Source organism: Micromys minutus (assembly GCF_963924665.1).
Source record: "Micromys minutus genome assembly, chromosome: 17".
NCBI classification, from domain to species: Eukaryota; Metazoa; Chordata; class Mammalia; order Rodentia; family Muridae; genus Micromys; species Micromys minutus.
Genome location: NC_137952.1, coordinates 48,989,050 through 49,004,507, shown reverse-complemented (window position 1 = coordinate 49,004,507; position 15,458 = coordinate 48,989,050). Strand labels below are relative to the sequence as shown.

The 15,458-nt window shown below is 42.4% G+C and overlaps 1 protein-coding gene across 2 annotated transcripts in view; it reads right to left on the bottom strand.

Moving 5' to 3' along the window:
- The window catches only part of PCSK2 (proprotein convertase subtilisin/kexin type 2), a gene marked incomplete at both ends in the record, with an annotated part of 224,750 nt that overhangs the window by 33,257 nt on the left and 176,035 nt on the right, over positions 1–15,458 (bottom strand). For both annotated transcript variants that reach the window (XM_080931075.1, XM_080931076.1), the window contains one exon: positions 5,145–5,233. In XM_080931075.1, coding sequence (XP_080787201.1) covers positions 5,145–5,233 — 89 coding nt within the window. The remainder of the gene's footprint in view (positions 1–5,144; positions 5,234–15,458) is intronic.

Below are 15,458 nucleotides of genomic sequence, written 5' to 3'. Positions count from 1 at the left end.
AAAGGGACTTTTTCCAAATATATAAAATTGATCTTTTGTTTTGAAATTCATATTAAAGAACCGACTAAGGGACTATCAACAATTAAAATTTCAGATGCTTTTTGAAATGATTTTAAAAAATTTTAGACTATATTGTACTGACTGGTTTTGTGTCAACTTGACATAAGCTGGAGTCATCACAGAGAAAGGAGCCTCAATTAAGGAAATGCATCCATGAGATCCAGCTGTAAGGCATTTTCTCAACTAGTGATCAAGGGGGGAGGGCCCAGCCCATTGTGGGTGGAGCCATCCCTGGGCTGGTAGACCTGGGTTCTATAAGAAACAGGCTGAGAAAGCCAGGGAAACAAGCCAGTAAGTGACATCCATCCCTGTCCTCTGCATCAGCTCCTGCTTCCTGACCTGCTTGTTCCAGTCCTGAATTCTTTAGGTGATGGACAGGGACATGGAATTGTAAGCTGAATAAACCCTTTCCTCCCCAGCTTGCTTCTTGGTGATGTTTTGTGCAGGAATAGAAACCCTGACAAGATATATACTAACAATCCTGGACACCAGACTCCATGTTAGACTCTTAAGGAGTCAGCCTGGTTGGAATTCTTCCTGCCTCCTTCCCTGGCTCAGTGGAGAAGAGGCAGAAATAACTGTGTCCTTAAAAACAGATGCCAGAACCCAGGGGCTTCCTGCTTTCACCCCCCGGCCCCCAGGGCCCAGTTGTGACCTGTTAGGGAGGGCAGGAAAGTGGAGCCTGGACAACACCCCTGAGGGTTAAGGGTCCCACATGCCCCTGGGCAGGACAAACGAAGAGGAAGGAGCTGCTTCTTATCACAGAGGCTCCGGGTTCCACCCCGACTCAGCCACTTTAGCAGAAAGGGAACTTCCCAAGCAGGGACACTGGGTGCAAAATCACCTCACAATTTACTAATATGTGGTTCCCGTGTTTAAATTTTGTGTGCAAAACTTTATGGCATATGACAGGCCATGTAGAGATATAGCAGTGTGATAGAATTGTAGAGAACATGAAAAGAGTAGATACGTAAGTATCTGCAGATATTTGAACTCTTAGAGTCATTTCGGGTCCCAGTATTTAGAGATTCTGAAAATGAGAGCCCAGGAAAAGTGACACACTGTTTCAGCAGAGGAGGTTGGTCTTGTACTTTGTTCCACACGGAGGGTCCGGGGCACTGTGCAAAGGGCTCACTAGCCTGGCATCTCTGCTGCGCCTGGGCAGTTCCCCAGCCATCCCTGCAGCCTATTTGAGAAGCCACAAGCTGTACGTCTGCAGAAGGCTCCTGAGTGCTGGGAACTGATCTGAAGGGGGCAAAGCAACAGAGGTTGATGTTTCTGGCAGGAGGACATGTTTTGCCTCCTGGGTTGACATTCCACTGGCTTTGGGACCTTAGGTCCCCGATCTCCCAGTTCTGCTGCTGTATCCATTCTATTAGTGGTCGCTAGGATCTTAGTGGGTTTGTCCACCGACTCCCTCTCTCTCCCCCTCCCTTTGCTTTCCTTTTCCACCTCTTATCCAGCAAATAGGATTTGCACATAGACCATGAGTCACAGTCTGATCTAGATGCTGCGGTGCTAAGGCAAGACCGAGTAGACAGACACCTCGTTGGCGGAGACCATGGCTGCTCAGGGGGAACCAAATGGCCACACAAGACTCGGGTGACTTCAGGTGTCAGCCCGACTGATGAAGGAGTGGGTGAGGAATTACCCATCATTTTGGATGTGTCTGTGAGGTATTTCCAGGAACTGATTGAGTCTGCATGGCACAGGGGAGGACATATTTCCTCAGCCATAGCAGCCACGCCTTCTAATTAATATTTCCAATTAATCTAAACGAATCTACCTAGAGATTGACTAATTATAGGAACTTTATATACAACACACAGTATGCACATGACTGTCTGTGGGTTATGGCAGAGTTTGTGTCGGGAATGCCAGTCTACCGTTTGGAGAAAAACAGAATGGCTAGTCAACTTGGCACTGCATCTGTAGGTTGGCTTTGTGTCACAGTTTGTACTGACTGACACTTATCCATGACGTTCCAAGAGTGCCCGAGCGCCAATGAGTGCTGAACTGAAGGGATGGATAGGCAGGGCACACAGGAAGAGGCGTTTAGTGGTCTCTCTCCCTTGACGAGATTCATCTTCTGTTTTATATTTTCATAAACAGCTTGGGTTGGTGTCTTACTCCAGGGGCTTCTGATTTAGCTTCTCGTGTTCAGGGATTATAGATCTGTACCACTAAACCTTGACAAGCCTTTTTCTCTCTTTTCAAGACCCCTCTGAGTGCCCCTACCAGCATCTCCCTAACCTGTCACCAAACGCCTCCAGACTGCCACAGACCAACAATTATTCCAGTTGGTCACCAGGTGGCGCTTTAGCCCGACATAGCATAAAAAATTGCTTAAGGGAAATTCTTTGGAAGAGTTTGGTTCATTTTTAGTGAAACACACACACACACACAGACACACATATTATCACAGACACACACAGAGACACATATAGACACAGACAACACACAGATAGATACACACACACACACACACACACACACACACACACACAGCAGCTTTCAGGAGTATCAGCAGGAATGAATAAAATATTTTCCCTTTTCAATTTTGCATGGTTGAGGGTTCTAAAACTGGTTTTGCTTGCCATTCTTGACCAACTTTGGTGTTTCCTCAAGCAGAAGCCCTCACTGTCTTCTGCAGCACAGCATAGGATTGGGCCAGACAAGCATGTCCAACCCGCTGCTTACAGGCTAGAAGAGGCTATGTAAGATTTGGGAGAGTCATGAGTGTTCCCAGCACAGGACAGCAAGCAGGTGTGGAATCTCCTCAGAGATTGGTCCATCACCTGTGTGCTGGCTCCCTATTTTTCCCTTAACATTTCCTCACTGGCTTCTTGTGGTCACCTCCTAAATAAACAGCCCATACCTAATTCCTTGCTTTTGCTTTTAGGGAATGTAAGGACTGGTGGGTTTGGGGACTGAGATGTTTCTAGAGGAAACATTCAGCAGAAAGAATGAAAGAGGAAAGAAGGCAAAGGAGAAGAAGGAAGAGCCATGATGTATATTCATATCTCTTAACTTTTTCAGAAACGTGTGTTTGAGTGTGTGTGTGTACGCGCATCTCTTTCTCCCTCCCTCCATCCCTGCCCCCCCTCTCCATTTCTCCCTCTCTCCCTCCCTCTCCCTCGCCTCTCTCTCTCTCTCTCTCTTTCTCTCCCCCCCCTCTGTCCCTCCCTGTCCCCTCTCTCTTCTCTCTCTCTCCCTCTCAACATTTCTCCCTCTCTCCCTCCCTCTCCTTTCTCTCTCCCTCTCTCCCTCTGTCCCTCCCTGTCCCCTCTCTCTTCTCTCTCTCCCTGCTTCATTTCTCCTTCTCCCTCTCCCCCCTCCCCTTCTCTCTCCTTGTGCGCTCATATGTGTCTGTCTCTCATTTTGAGTGTGTGTATATGTGTGTGTTTTGTGTTTAAGCACTCATATACTTCTGGATATTGTAGGAGCACTATCCATTTCTGTGGGAACAGTGTGTCACTGGCTTGGAGCTCACTAATTAGGCTAGAATAAGTGTCCAGGAAATGCCTGGGATTCTTCTGTCTCCCTGTCTGTAAACCTGGGATCCTTTGTCTTTTCAAGGTAATCACACCATTTCTCTCTTCCCTTCCTCCATTCAAACCCTCTCACATACCCCTCCTTGCTCTCTTTCAGATGCATGGCCTTTTAAAAATTAATTGTTGCTATGTGCACATATGTACATATATACATATATTCCTAAATATAACCCACTCAGGGATATATATATATATATATATATATATATATATATATATATATATATATATATTTAATGGTGCTGTATTTATGTAACTTCTATGATCATTATACCATATATAAATACCATATATATTTTCTGGATGTATCCATCGGGACTGGGATCCACAGCTCAACATTTTGATTGGTTGAGGTTTTCTGTTACGGTCTCATATATTGCAAAGAGAAGTTTTCTCAGTAAGGGGTGGGGACCACACTTATCTGTGTGTGTAAGGATAAATATTAGAATGTAGTTGGGAATTATGATGGTTTTGTGCAGTGGTGGTTGTAGGATCTCCTCCAAGATTCATGACTTCACTCGCTTTGGATAGGTGATGAGGTTTCCCTCTTGTCGAGCAGGCCTTAGGTCCAGTTAGACAGCTGTTGGTTACCGAGGTACACATGTCACTACTGTACCGCTATGATTATCACGCCTTGCTGGCTGTTGTTGGGATTCATAATGCTTGATATTTTTATGGGGGTTCTGAGAACCAAGCTCAGGCCCTTGTACTTTAAAGGCAGGTATTTTATCAACAAAGCCAGCCTCCAGCCCCTAGATATGTTCTGTTGTGAAATTCTGCACCCAGTTCAGACAGGTGTCTCTGTAAGCATTCTGAAGAGCTAAGGGTGGGTTTGTGGAGCATCCGTTTGCTTTATTCAGGCCTCTAGAAATGCACGTACCAGCACAAAGTAGGCTTATGGTTAAATTAAATAGCTAGGAAAGATATCTGTCTTTCTCTCTAAATCTCCATTGACTTCCTGTGCTGGGTCCAGCCAGGCTTTATAAGAGGTTACAGGTGGATCAGGCACCCTTAATGCTGACTTGGACCATATAAAACAGTTTCAAGGCTACCCAACATCTTTACAAATAATCCTTTACATCTGTAAATGTTCTCTTTATATAAAACACTACTGACATTGACATACTTTAAAGTAGTGTTAATATAAAGTTAATATAGAGTTAAAAACTGAGATAATTTTTTTTGGTGTCAGAAAACAAGATTGTGTAGGATGGGTAATTCTTGGACAACAGGGTCATGAAGAGGACCTGGTTGGGTTTAGTTGGTCACGTGGGTGATACATTTATGAAAATCCATTCACATTTGAGGTATATGCTTGTGATCTGCCTATGTTAGGGGTGTCTGGTGATTAAAGAATGTTGTGTGCAGGTTAAAATGAAATGTCTTTCCCATGTTTGCCCCACCTCTGGGTCTCAGGATTCCTGCCCAGTGGGATAAATTTGCTGAGCCCTGCAAATTGGAGATGAGCATGTGACAGCTCCCAGGGCAGGCTGCCCAGCAGGATGCCTGTTTCTGGCAGGGCCGGCTCACCTGCCACCTTGGAGTTGTATGCTACGCCGACTCCACAGATGTTGTTGCTGGCCGCAGCAGAAACTTCTCCCGCACACCTAGTTCCATGGCTGTGGGGAGAATAGAGACAGGTCAGAAACATGGTCAAGTGTTTATAGGACATTTCTTCAATTCTGTCTGCTGGGAGCAACCTAGTCTTTAAAGGTGTCTCAGCATTCAGAAGTGAGGTGCTGCCTACCAGTGTTGGAGTGATGGTCACTCATTCACTGAACTAGGTTTACACTTTGGCACAGAAATAAGAAGTCACATTCTGCCAGTATTGTGGAAAGGAAGAATCGAAAGGACCCCTGTTTTCAGGTGATATGACTCTAGACATAAAGACCCTAAAGAGCCACCAGAAAATCTCAGTCAGTAACCATAAATTCAGTAAAGTGGCAGGATATAGAATCCAATAGCTGTTTTAGACATTAGTGATAAACACACCAAGACAGAAAACAGGAAAACAATCCCAATAACCCAATAATAGCCAAAACAGTAAAAGCAACAAGAACATCAGCATCAAGAGTAATCATAAGAACAACAAGAACAAGAACAACAAAACACTTTTTAAGTTAACTGGACTGGATGGTTTTGTGTCAAGGAGACACAAACTGGAGTCATCACAGAGAAAGGCGCCTCACTTGAGGAAATGCCTCCATGAGATCCAGCTGTAAGGCATTTTCTTAACTAGTGATCAAGGGGGGAGGGTCCAGCCCATTGTGGGTGGAGCCATCCCTGGCCCAGCCCATTGTGGGTGGAGCCATTCCTGGGCTGGTAGACCTGGGTTCTATAAGAAAGAAAGCTGAGCAAGCCATGGGAAGCAAGCCAGTAAGTAACATCCCTCCATGGCCTCTGCATCAGCTCCTGCTTCCTGACCTGCTTGAGTTCCAGTCCTGACTTCCTTTGGTGATGAACAGCAATGTGGAAGTGTGAGCTGAATAAACACTTTCCTCCCCAGCTTGCTTCTTGATCATGATGTTTTATGCAGGAATAGAAACCCTGACTAAGACAAATTGGTACCAGCATAGTGGGATATTCATTCCTGTGACAATCTGACCATGTTTTGGGGAGGACTGTGGGAGGACTTTGGAGCTTTGAACTAGAAGAGCCATTGCGATGTTAAGAGCTCTGTGGGATGTTCTGTAGGAGTTTGGAAGATAATGTTAAGAACAGTGCAGAAGATGGAGGCCTGGCTTGTGAGATTTTAGTGGAAGATTAAAAACACTTATCAGGGCTATTGCTATTTTGATTGTGAAGATTCTGTGGTTTTGGTTAGCTGGGACTGAAGAATCAGCTGTGATTAACAAGATACTAGAACTCTAAAGAAAAACCTTTGCATTACTGGGACTATTGATGCTGGTCAGCTGGAGCTAAGAAATTACTGGTGATTAAGAAGAGACCAGCATCACTGAGATGAAATCTTCTGGGAACTGTTTTCTAAGAGCACAAAGAAGCTGTATTCCAGAGATAGCCAAGGTTGTACCTCGAGCTGTAGCTGGACTTGGTAATGTGTAAGAGTCACCCAGGTGGTACTGGTTTTGAAGGAATGAAGGGGTCATAAAGAGCAGCTGAGGCTCGGCACTGTGAGAGGCCATGGAAGGCCATTGGTGAAGGTGCAGCCTCAGTTGCAATTAGTGCCCCAGGAATGACAGTAGTGTTTTGGAGATGCCAGTACCATGAGATGACCACCAAGAACAGCAGCAGTGGAGAACAGGCAGCTGGAGTCTAGAAGACAGTGTGAGCTACAAAGGGCAGAGCTGGAGAAGTGACTCAAGCCCCTTGGATGAGCACAGAAGTTTGTGAGTGAATCCCAGACATTGGATTGTTAGAGATTGATTTTGCTTTTGATTCTTACTGTTCCCTGATATTTTTCCCTCTTGAAAGAAGAAATAGAGCCCACAGCTAAGAGACTTTGAATTGTAAAAAAAGACTTTGATTTTTAAATATTTTAAAAGTATTGCAATTTTAATATGTAAGACTTTGTAAAGACTGTGGGACTCTTAATGTTATTTAAATCTTGGGGATGAATAAGAAAGTAAGGGTTGAGGATTAATAGTGATGTGTTTCTGTGTCAAGTTGACAAGGGGTCAATTGTACTGGCTGGTTTTGTGTCAACGTGACACAAGCTGGAGTCATCACAGAGAAAGGAGCCTCAGTTGAGGAAATGCCTCATTGAGATCCAGCTGTAAGGCAGTTTCTCAACTAGTGATCAAGGAGGAGGGCCCAGCCCATTGTGGGTAGAGCCATTCCTGGGCTGGTAGACCTGGGTTTTATAAGAAAGCAGGCTGAGCAAGCCATGGGAAGCAAACCAGTAAGTGACATCCCTCCATGGCCTCTGCATTAGCTCCTGCTTCCTGACCTGCTTGAGTTCCAGTCCTGACTTCCTCTGGTGATAAACAGCAATGTGGAAATTGTAAGCTGAATAAACCCTTTCCTCCCCAACTTGCTTTTTGGTCATGATGATTTGTGCAGGCATAGAAACCCTGACTAAGACATTAATCTAACCAATAAGGTAAAAATATTGAATCTATTGGAAAACTTTAAAAGTCTGAAGAAATAGGGTCTACTGTCAAGTTCTGTACAGTAACCAATAGGATTAGCAATAGTTTGTAATATTTTTGGGGGAGGGTATGTAATCCCATTGGTCAGCAAAATGAAGTGGACCTTTCCTGGCACTAGGGTTTTATTTGGTATCATATGGTATCTAGTTGGGGTATTGTACCTCTATTATAGAGTTAATTCCATTTAAAGGTTATTTCTCTCTATATAATCTATCTACCTATCTACCTATCATCTACATATCTACCACCCTACCTATCTCTCTCTCTCTCTCTCTCTCTCTCTCTCTCTGAATCTATCTTAGAAAGCTTCTCAAGTAGTATGCTTCCATACAAGTTTTAAAAAGGCCTTTAATGTTATCATTCCCTGCTTTCCCTACTCTGCCTTCATAGTCCCCATCACTTTTAATACTTCCTGTTCCATTTTTCCACTTCCATTTTTTAAAAACACTATTGTCTACATACTGCAGTAACAGAACATAAAAAATCCAGATAATACTGAGCTGAAAGCTTTGTTCAGGGGAGTTGGGGAGAAATTGGGGGGATTTTGTATCCTGTATACATGTAAAAGATTCTCAGATAATGAAAAAGAAGAATCCAATAACATTAGCAATCAGGGAGATACAGTTTAAAACAACTTTGAGATTCCATCTCATCACTGTCAGAATTTTCATCATCAGGAAATCAAATAATAACAAATGCTGGCAAGGCTGTTGTTGAGTAAGGATAATCTCTATTGACTTTTAGTGGTAGTACAAACTGGTCTGGCCACTATGGAAAAAGTGTGTAGAGTCCTTAAAAATAGAACTATGATATGATTGAGCAAGTCAGCTCCTGGACATATACCCAAAGGACTGTACACATTGCTACAGAGATAGATAGTTGTTCATGTTTGATGCTGCTTAATTCATAATGGCCAGGGAATGCAATCAGTCCATATGTCCATCGACTGATAGATGGAGAGAAAAATATGGTCTATACTATGGGATTTTATTGAGCTATGAAGAAAAATAAAATTATGAAAATTTCAGGTAAATGGATGAAACTGGAAACAATTATGTGATTGAATTTACTCAGACACAGAAAATCAAAAACACTGCATGTGCACCCTAGCTTCTAATTTTGTGTGTTTAACCTGGAGTACCCTTAGAAACCAGGACATTAACAAGAGTCTACTAAGAGGGGCTGCCTGAAGGGAGAGATTAGTTGGAATTAGGTAATATAAAAGTGGGGAGGGGGTAGAAATATTTACAGGCTTAGAGGACAGAGAAGACTCAAGAGGATATGAAAAAGATATAAACCATTACTGTCTTGTACCTAAATTTAGAAAGTGTGATTTTTATAAAAAATAGTTTAAAAAGAGACAGCATTCATGGCTGGAAAAACTGTTCCTAGAAGCCATAGACTGTTAAAATCTTCTAACACAGGAGTCAGAGAGCTCCTTAGGTGATGATGGTAATGGAGAGTTCAAAGGTCACTCTCCCCACAGTGTAGGCTCTTGACATGTCTCTTAGTTGCTCAGAATTAGATGATAAGACCTTATTGCTGAAGATCCTGTGCTCTGTGGATATTTGAGATAAAGCAATAGAGGTGCTTTCTCCATGTTGGCGTTCACAGTCCTGAAAGGTACTATGCAGGCTACTGGAGAAGAGGCATCAATTGTCTTACCTTCCTGTGAATCTTTACTCATATATTACGAACTCATATAGCAGCTAGGGATGCCTGCACTGGACTTATTGATAGCTTGACCAGATTGAAGAGGGGCTCTACCCTTCTCTGCTGGATTATTTGTAATGGATAGATTCAGGAAGGGGAGACATCATTGCTTTTATCTGTGCATTCACTGGTGGTCCCATTAAGTGTCAATGGGTAGTTCTAATCCAGTTGTCCTACAGATGGCCCAAAATAAAAAATCATGAATTTGGGAAAGGTAGAGTTGCTGTTAGAGATCAAGAGAGATAAGAGAAGGCATAGGGAGAGAGTAATCAGAGTATATCATAGACATGTGTGGAATTTCATCAAAAAAATCAAAACATATTCAAAGATAGAACCCCTCATATACTTTTAGATTTGTGAAATTATAAATAAATATATTTATTAAAAACTTCATTTATGTTATAAATTATGAAATATTTATATAATTTGTGAGCATATTTAGGTAGATCTATATATTCATTACATATTTTATATAATTAATAAACACATATTTTCTTTCTCTAAGTGAGTAGAAGTCAATCCTGCCTCTACAAAGGCCACTCTCTTCGTGTGCTTAAATGTCCCTTTAGAACCAGAATGAAGACTGTGCATTGTGAACACATGAGGCCTGCAGCCTCTGCAGTGATGATTCTTTTGTTTTTTTTAATTGAACAGCTTTATTTTAAAAAACAAAGATTTTAAGCATTTTTGCATAAAAGTATATGAATACATTTTTGTCAGTACTTGGTTTTTTTAAAGGTTTGATAGTGTGCATTAAGATCTTACTAGTTACAATGAGCATAAAGTACATGTAAAAAAAGATGTAACCTGGAATTAGTCAAAGTTTTCTTGGTGTGTAAAGATTAAGCATAATGGTTTTTCATTTTCTTTTTTCTTGAACTTCATATGACCTGTGAGTTGTTTCTGGGGTGTTCAGAACTTTCTGGGGTTAGTATCCAATTATCAGTGACTGCATATTATATCTGTTCTTTTGTGACTGAGTTATCTCACTCAAAAGTTATGAAAACTGCAAGTGCCCAGCAAAGGTTTTATCTACACGTCATGGGATTTGTAAAGCACAGACTTGTAGGATGTCACGTGGATATGGTTTAATGTAGGGAAGTTTATCATGGATGCTACTTTCACAGTCAAATGAAATACCCCCACAAAATCCATGGAAGCTTATGCATATGCGTATTGCATACTGAAACATATATACATTGGTTCATATATCTTCAAATGTACGTATTTCAATATAGATATAACTATATACGTATGGAATCTATTTTTCAGATTTATTTATTCTATGTGTATGAGGCTTTGCTTGTGCACGTGTCTATGCATTATGTGCATTCTTGGTGACTGTAGAGGCCAGAAGAGGACACTGGATCCCCTGGAACTGGAGTTATAGATGGTTCTCAGCGGCCATGTGGGTGCTGAGAACTGAAACTAGGTCTTTTGGAAGAGCAGCTGGTAATCTTAACTTCTGAGCCGTCTCTACATTCCAGTATTACATATTCAAGCATATACTTATATCAGATACATACCATACAACCCACACATATACTTCATATACATGTATATATATATATAAGTGTTCATATAAATGTTAAATGTTTTTAACATTTTTCATATTTATTTGAATTAATATATAGATAGCATCATACATATTTACGGGCTGTGGAGTAGTGATTTGATATAAGAATATGATGATTACATGCTGAGTAATCAAATCAGAGCATGAGTGCTTCTCTCTCCTTGGATGGTTATTTCTGTGTTGGGAAACTCGGATGTCTTCTCTTCCGGTTCTTTACCAAACACACAACACATTGTTGTGTACTGTAGTTTATCTTCTATGATGTGGACCACTAGGGCGTATCCTATGAAGTATATTTTAGTACTGTTCATCCAACCTGCTTCTGTGCCCCCTCTTCCTCATCCTCCTTAACTTCCAGTGACTAATATTCTTTCTGTTCCTCTGACTTCAGCTTTCTCACACAGTTTCCACAATGCATGCATGCATGCACGCACACACACACACACACACACACACACACACACACACACACACACACGCACGCACGCCCACATGGAACATTATTAAGAGTCTGATTAAGTTTGGTTGGGCCATAGGTGCCAATGCTGAGTCCTGGAAGGAGTAGCGATCATTGCTCAAAGTCCACCATGCATGAAAACAATGACCAGGACAGGCATGAGATCAATGCCATAACTTCCATAAGGGGGAAAAAAAACCTTATTTCTGCCTCACAGGGTTTGTTAAAGATCTGGGAGATTTGCCTGTGAGCTAGTTTGCCCAGATGTTTTGGTCCCTTGAATTCTTTAAGTGAGGTGTATAAGCCATGAGCTCTCCTGAGGTTTGCTACCTTAGGCAGCACTGACAACGGCAAACAACAAATGGAGGTTCCCATAACCCTCCAAACAGGCAAAATGATCTGGCTTCAGATCTGGCTTCCTTGCTCTAAGTGACTTGATAACTGCACAAAACAGTGTCTTAGGGACCTGCTTTGCCCTAGATGTTGTCACATTACAAACATTTCTGACTCCATTTTGAGTGCAAATGCAGAGCCAAGGTGACTTGGCACCTTGGTGAACATGTAATCACACCTCTGACACCACTCATGAGGCAAACTGATAACTTATCCCTAAATTCAGAAAGGGGCCACACTATAAAAGTAGTTCAGGACCACAAGAACAAAAGCATACCAGAAAAATCCTGCCCACAAAGTTATTGGATATTACAGACTGAGGAGCACACAGCACCCTTCCTGAACCCCATCAAGAGGAGGACACCTAACACTAGGTGGACCTATTGTCACCTGGTGTGTGCATCAAGGGAGCAGTAGGTAGAGAGAGTAAAACTCTCAACTGCCTTGGGAGCTTCATCGTGGCTCAGATGTCACTGCTGATGCTGCCTAATTGAATTGCCAACTGCTTGCCCACTGTTTGTCTGTCTGCCTTCTGCCCTATACCTTTTCTACATGGCCTTTTTGATTCTTACCATTACAGCTTGACTCAACCCTGGGGCTCAACTCTGTGCTGTATCTCTTGCAGCTCTTCAACAGTTCTGCTACTTCTCACAGAGACTCTGCACCTATCAGCCTACTCCCTGTCTCCAGTTAGACCTCTTTGAATTCCTTTAAGTTTACTTACCCTGATTCTGGAACTGTCTATCTGTCTGTCTGTCTATCTATCTATCTATCTATCTATCTATCTATCTATCTATCTATCCATCCATCCATCCATATATCTCTTCTTTCTATCATCATCTATTTATCTGTCATCTATCCATCTTTCTACCTACAGTGTGTTGTGTAGTATGTAATTAGTAATTAAGGGTAGGATAAAAGAATCCATGTGTAAATGACCAGCTATCAAAGGAAATCAGGAAAACATGGAAACGGCTGCCAAAGAAACCAATGACCATGAGAAATCAATGGGCATGTGAGTTTGTTGGTAAATTCTGATACTGTGGAAAACCACCAACTTGTCTATTTTTCTGACACAGTGTGATCATGAAACAGATGCCTTCACTTCCCTGTACTTCAGGGAAATCTTTCTAAGTCTGTTTTCAGTTGGCCAACCTGCTGTCTCAAGAGCAAGGGAAACACCTGCTGATTGGTTGGCTTCCTGATGAAGCCCAATGAGGGCAAGAGGCAGGTATGGGTTTGTTGCTTTGTCAAGCTAAATCATCTTCCACTTTCCTGACCCATGACCTTGGCAATGTGATATCATGCACCTCCCATGGGAAAGTGAAGTGTACTCTTCCTTACTCTCAGTCTGGACTGGTCTTGCGACTGGCTTTGATGAAAATAAAGTGGTAGAAGTGGTCAGTCCATGAGCACCAGGGTAGAATGTCATGGTTCAAGTGTGAAATGTTCTCCATAGATGCACAGATTAAACACTTGGTCTCCAGGTGGTGGCACTGTTTGGAAGAGCAGTGAAACCTTTAGGAGATGGAGCCTCTCTGGAGAAACTCAGAACAGGCCCTGGAGCACTGCAGCCAACCCCACTTTCTGTTCTCTCTCTGCTTTATCAGTGTAGACACAACATGACCAGCCAGCTTCCTGCTCCTGTGCCCCGGCACCGCCCACCTGCTCCTGTGCCCTGGCCCTGCCCACCTGCTGCCATGGTGGGCTTTGTCCTTTTAGAACTGTGAGCCAACATGAACCCTCTCTTCCTTAGGTTGCTTTTGTTGGGGTGTTTTATTACAGCCACAAGAAAGAAACTACAGGGCACAACCTGGCCAGTTTTTAAAAAAAGCTGATTAGTGTAAGTGTGAATATTAGAGATTTTACCGTTTAATTTACTAATTTACTTGTTGCTAGTGAGATAAGGCTAGTAATCTGTTTCACATTTCTTAAAAATTGAGCTAATGAGTCAAATTAGAAGGACAGATAAAATTTCTTGTACCCACTATGTGTAGTGGGGTGTTTTAGAGTCTGTGTATGCCGTAGAAAGAAGGAACACATCTAGCTAAAGAGCAAGTGCATGCTTGCATAGAGCAATGATGCTTATTGCCTTAAGCTGCTGGAGTCTAGGTGACTTGTTTGTGGCGTTGCTATGGTAATATATAACTGGAAGAAAATACAGGTAACAGGCTAGGCGGGCAAGTCAGGGTTCACTGTGAAGACCCGAGGTCACAACCTGGGCTGCTGTGACTAAAGTGTGCTTTCCAGAACAGTCTTCACCAGCTCGCGGAGTGTCCAGATGACATGAGGCTCTGCCCCCAACCTCTCTGCTCCCTCCACTCCACTGATGTGCACCCAGAGTGCCTTCACCATCCCCTCATCTTTCCAGCCCAAAGCACCCTTCTTCTTTCATTTTTTCCCCTTATCTGACTCCTTCTCCACATTTTCTTTCTCCTCCTCCTGTCCTTATTCTCCTCCTCCTTTCTTTTTACTTTTTCTTCTCTCATTTTTTTTCAGGGCGGGGTTAGGGGAGGGCAAAGCCTTGCTGTATAGCACAGGCTGGTCTGGAACTCACTGTTGTCTAGACTGGCCTTATTTCACATGAATCCTCCTGTCTAGACTTCCCAAATGCAGCGATTACAGATGTAAATTCATCACGCACAGCCTTGAAGTATCTATTTCTAAATATACTATACTGAGGGCATACATATATAACACATTGTATGATGGGCTGGATGCCTGTAATGCCTCTTCCTCTCATTGGCACAGACTATGGGCTTGGGACTTTGCTTAAAATGCTATAAAAGTTATCATATTTAACATTCAAACGGTCTATTATTCTCTCCATTTTGGATGGAGAGGTATAGAATCATTGAGTTACTTCTCAGTTAAGAGGCCCAACCACAGTTCAAGCTGCTGTTTCTGAGCTTCTGACTTTATTCTTGCCCTCATTACCATATATTCCCCAACTCTGAGAAGCTCCCAGAAGAAAGTGGGCTGCTTCATTTTATTCAACAACTTGGCTGGGCCACAGTGCCCGTGGATATTTTAATTTAATGAAATATTTAAAGCATTACAACAGTTTTGATGAATAATACAACACCTCTTATATGGTCACCTCATAAGCCTAAAAAAGCTAAATATTCTTCAGTCTTCAGAGGCTTTAAGTCTTTGCACATATAATGGAAGTCCTTCCCAATGTCCTTTCTTCTTAACCTCCTTGATGATTCATGATTTGACTATTTTTGATGTTGGGCAGTAGTCTACTTATAATATCATAAATTATTTACCCATGGGAGGTTTTTTATAGAGAGAATCTCTTATAAATAACACCTGTTAATTAAAAACAAAAAGCCCATGGCTGATGAGCTGAGGCTCATCAAATAGGAGTTTGGATATCCATTGTGCTCAGAGAGGACTGTGGGAAGTAGTCAGAGTCCAGGAGAGTCACCTGACGAGAGATGGAGGTAGGAGCAGGAAGCTGAACTCAGGGTGGAATAAAGGGGAGTTTCACTCTAGGACCTCTAAGTAGAGGGATGTAAGAAGACAGGAGGGAACCATCCATGGAGCTGAGCCCAGGCTAGCCTAAAGGGATAATAAGAGTAAGTCAGTGA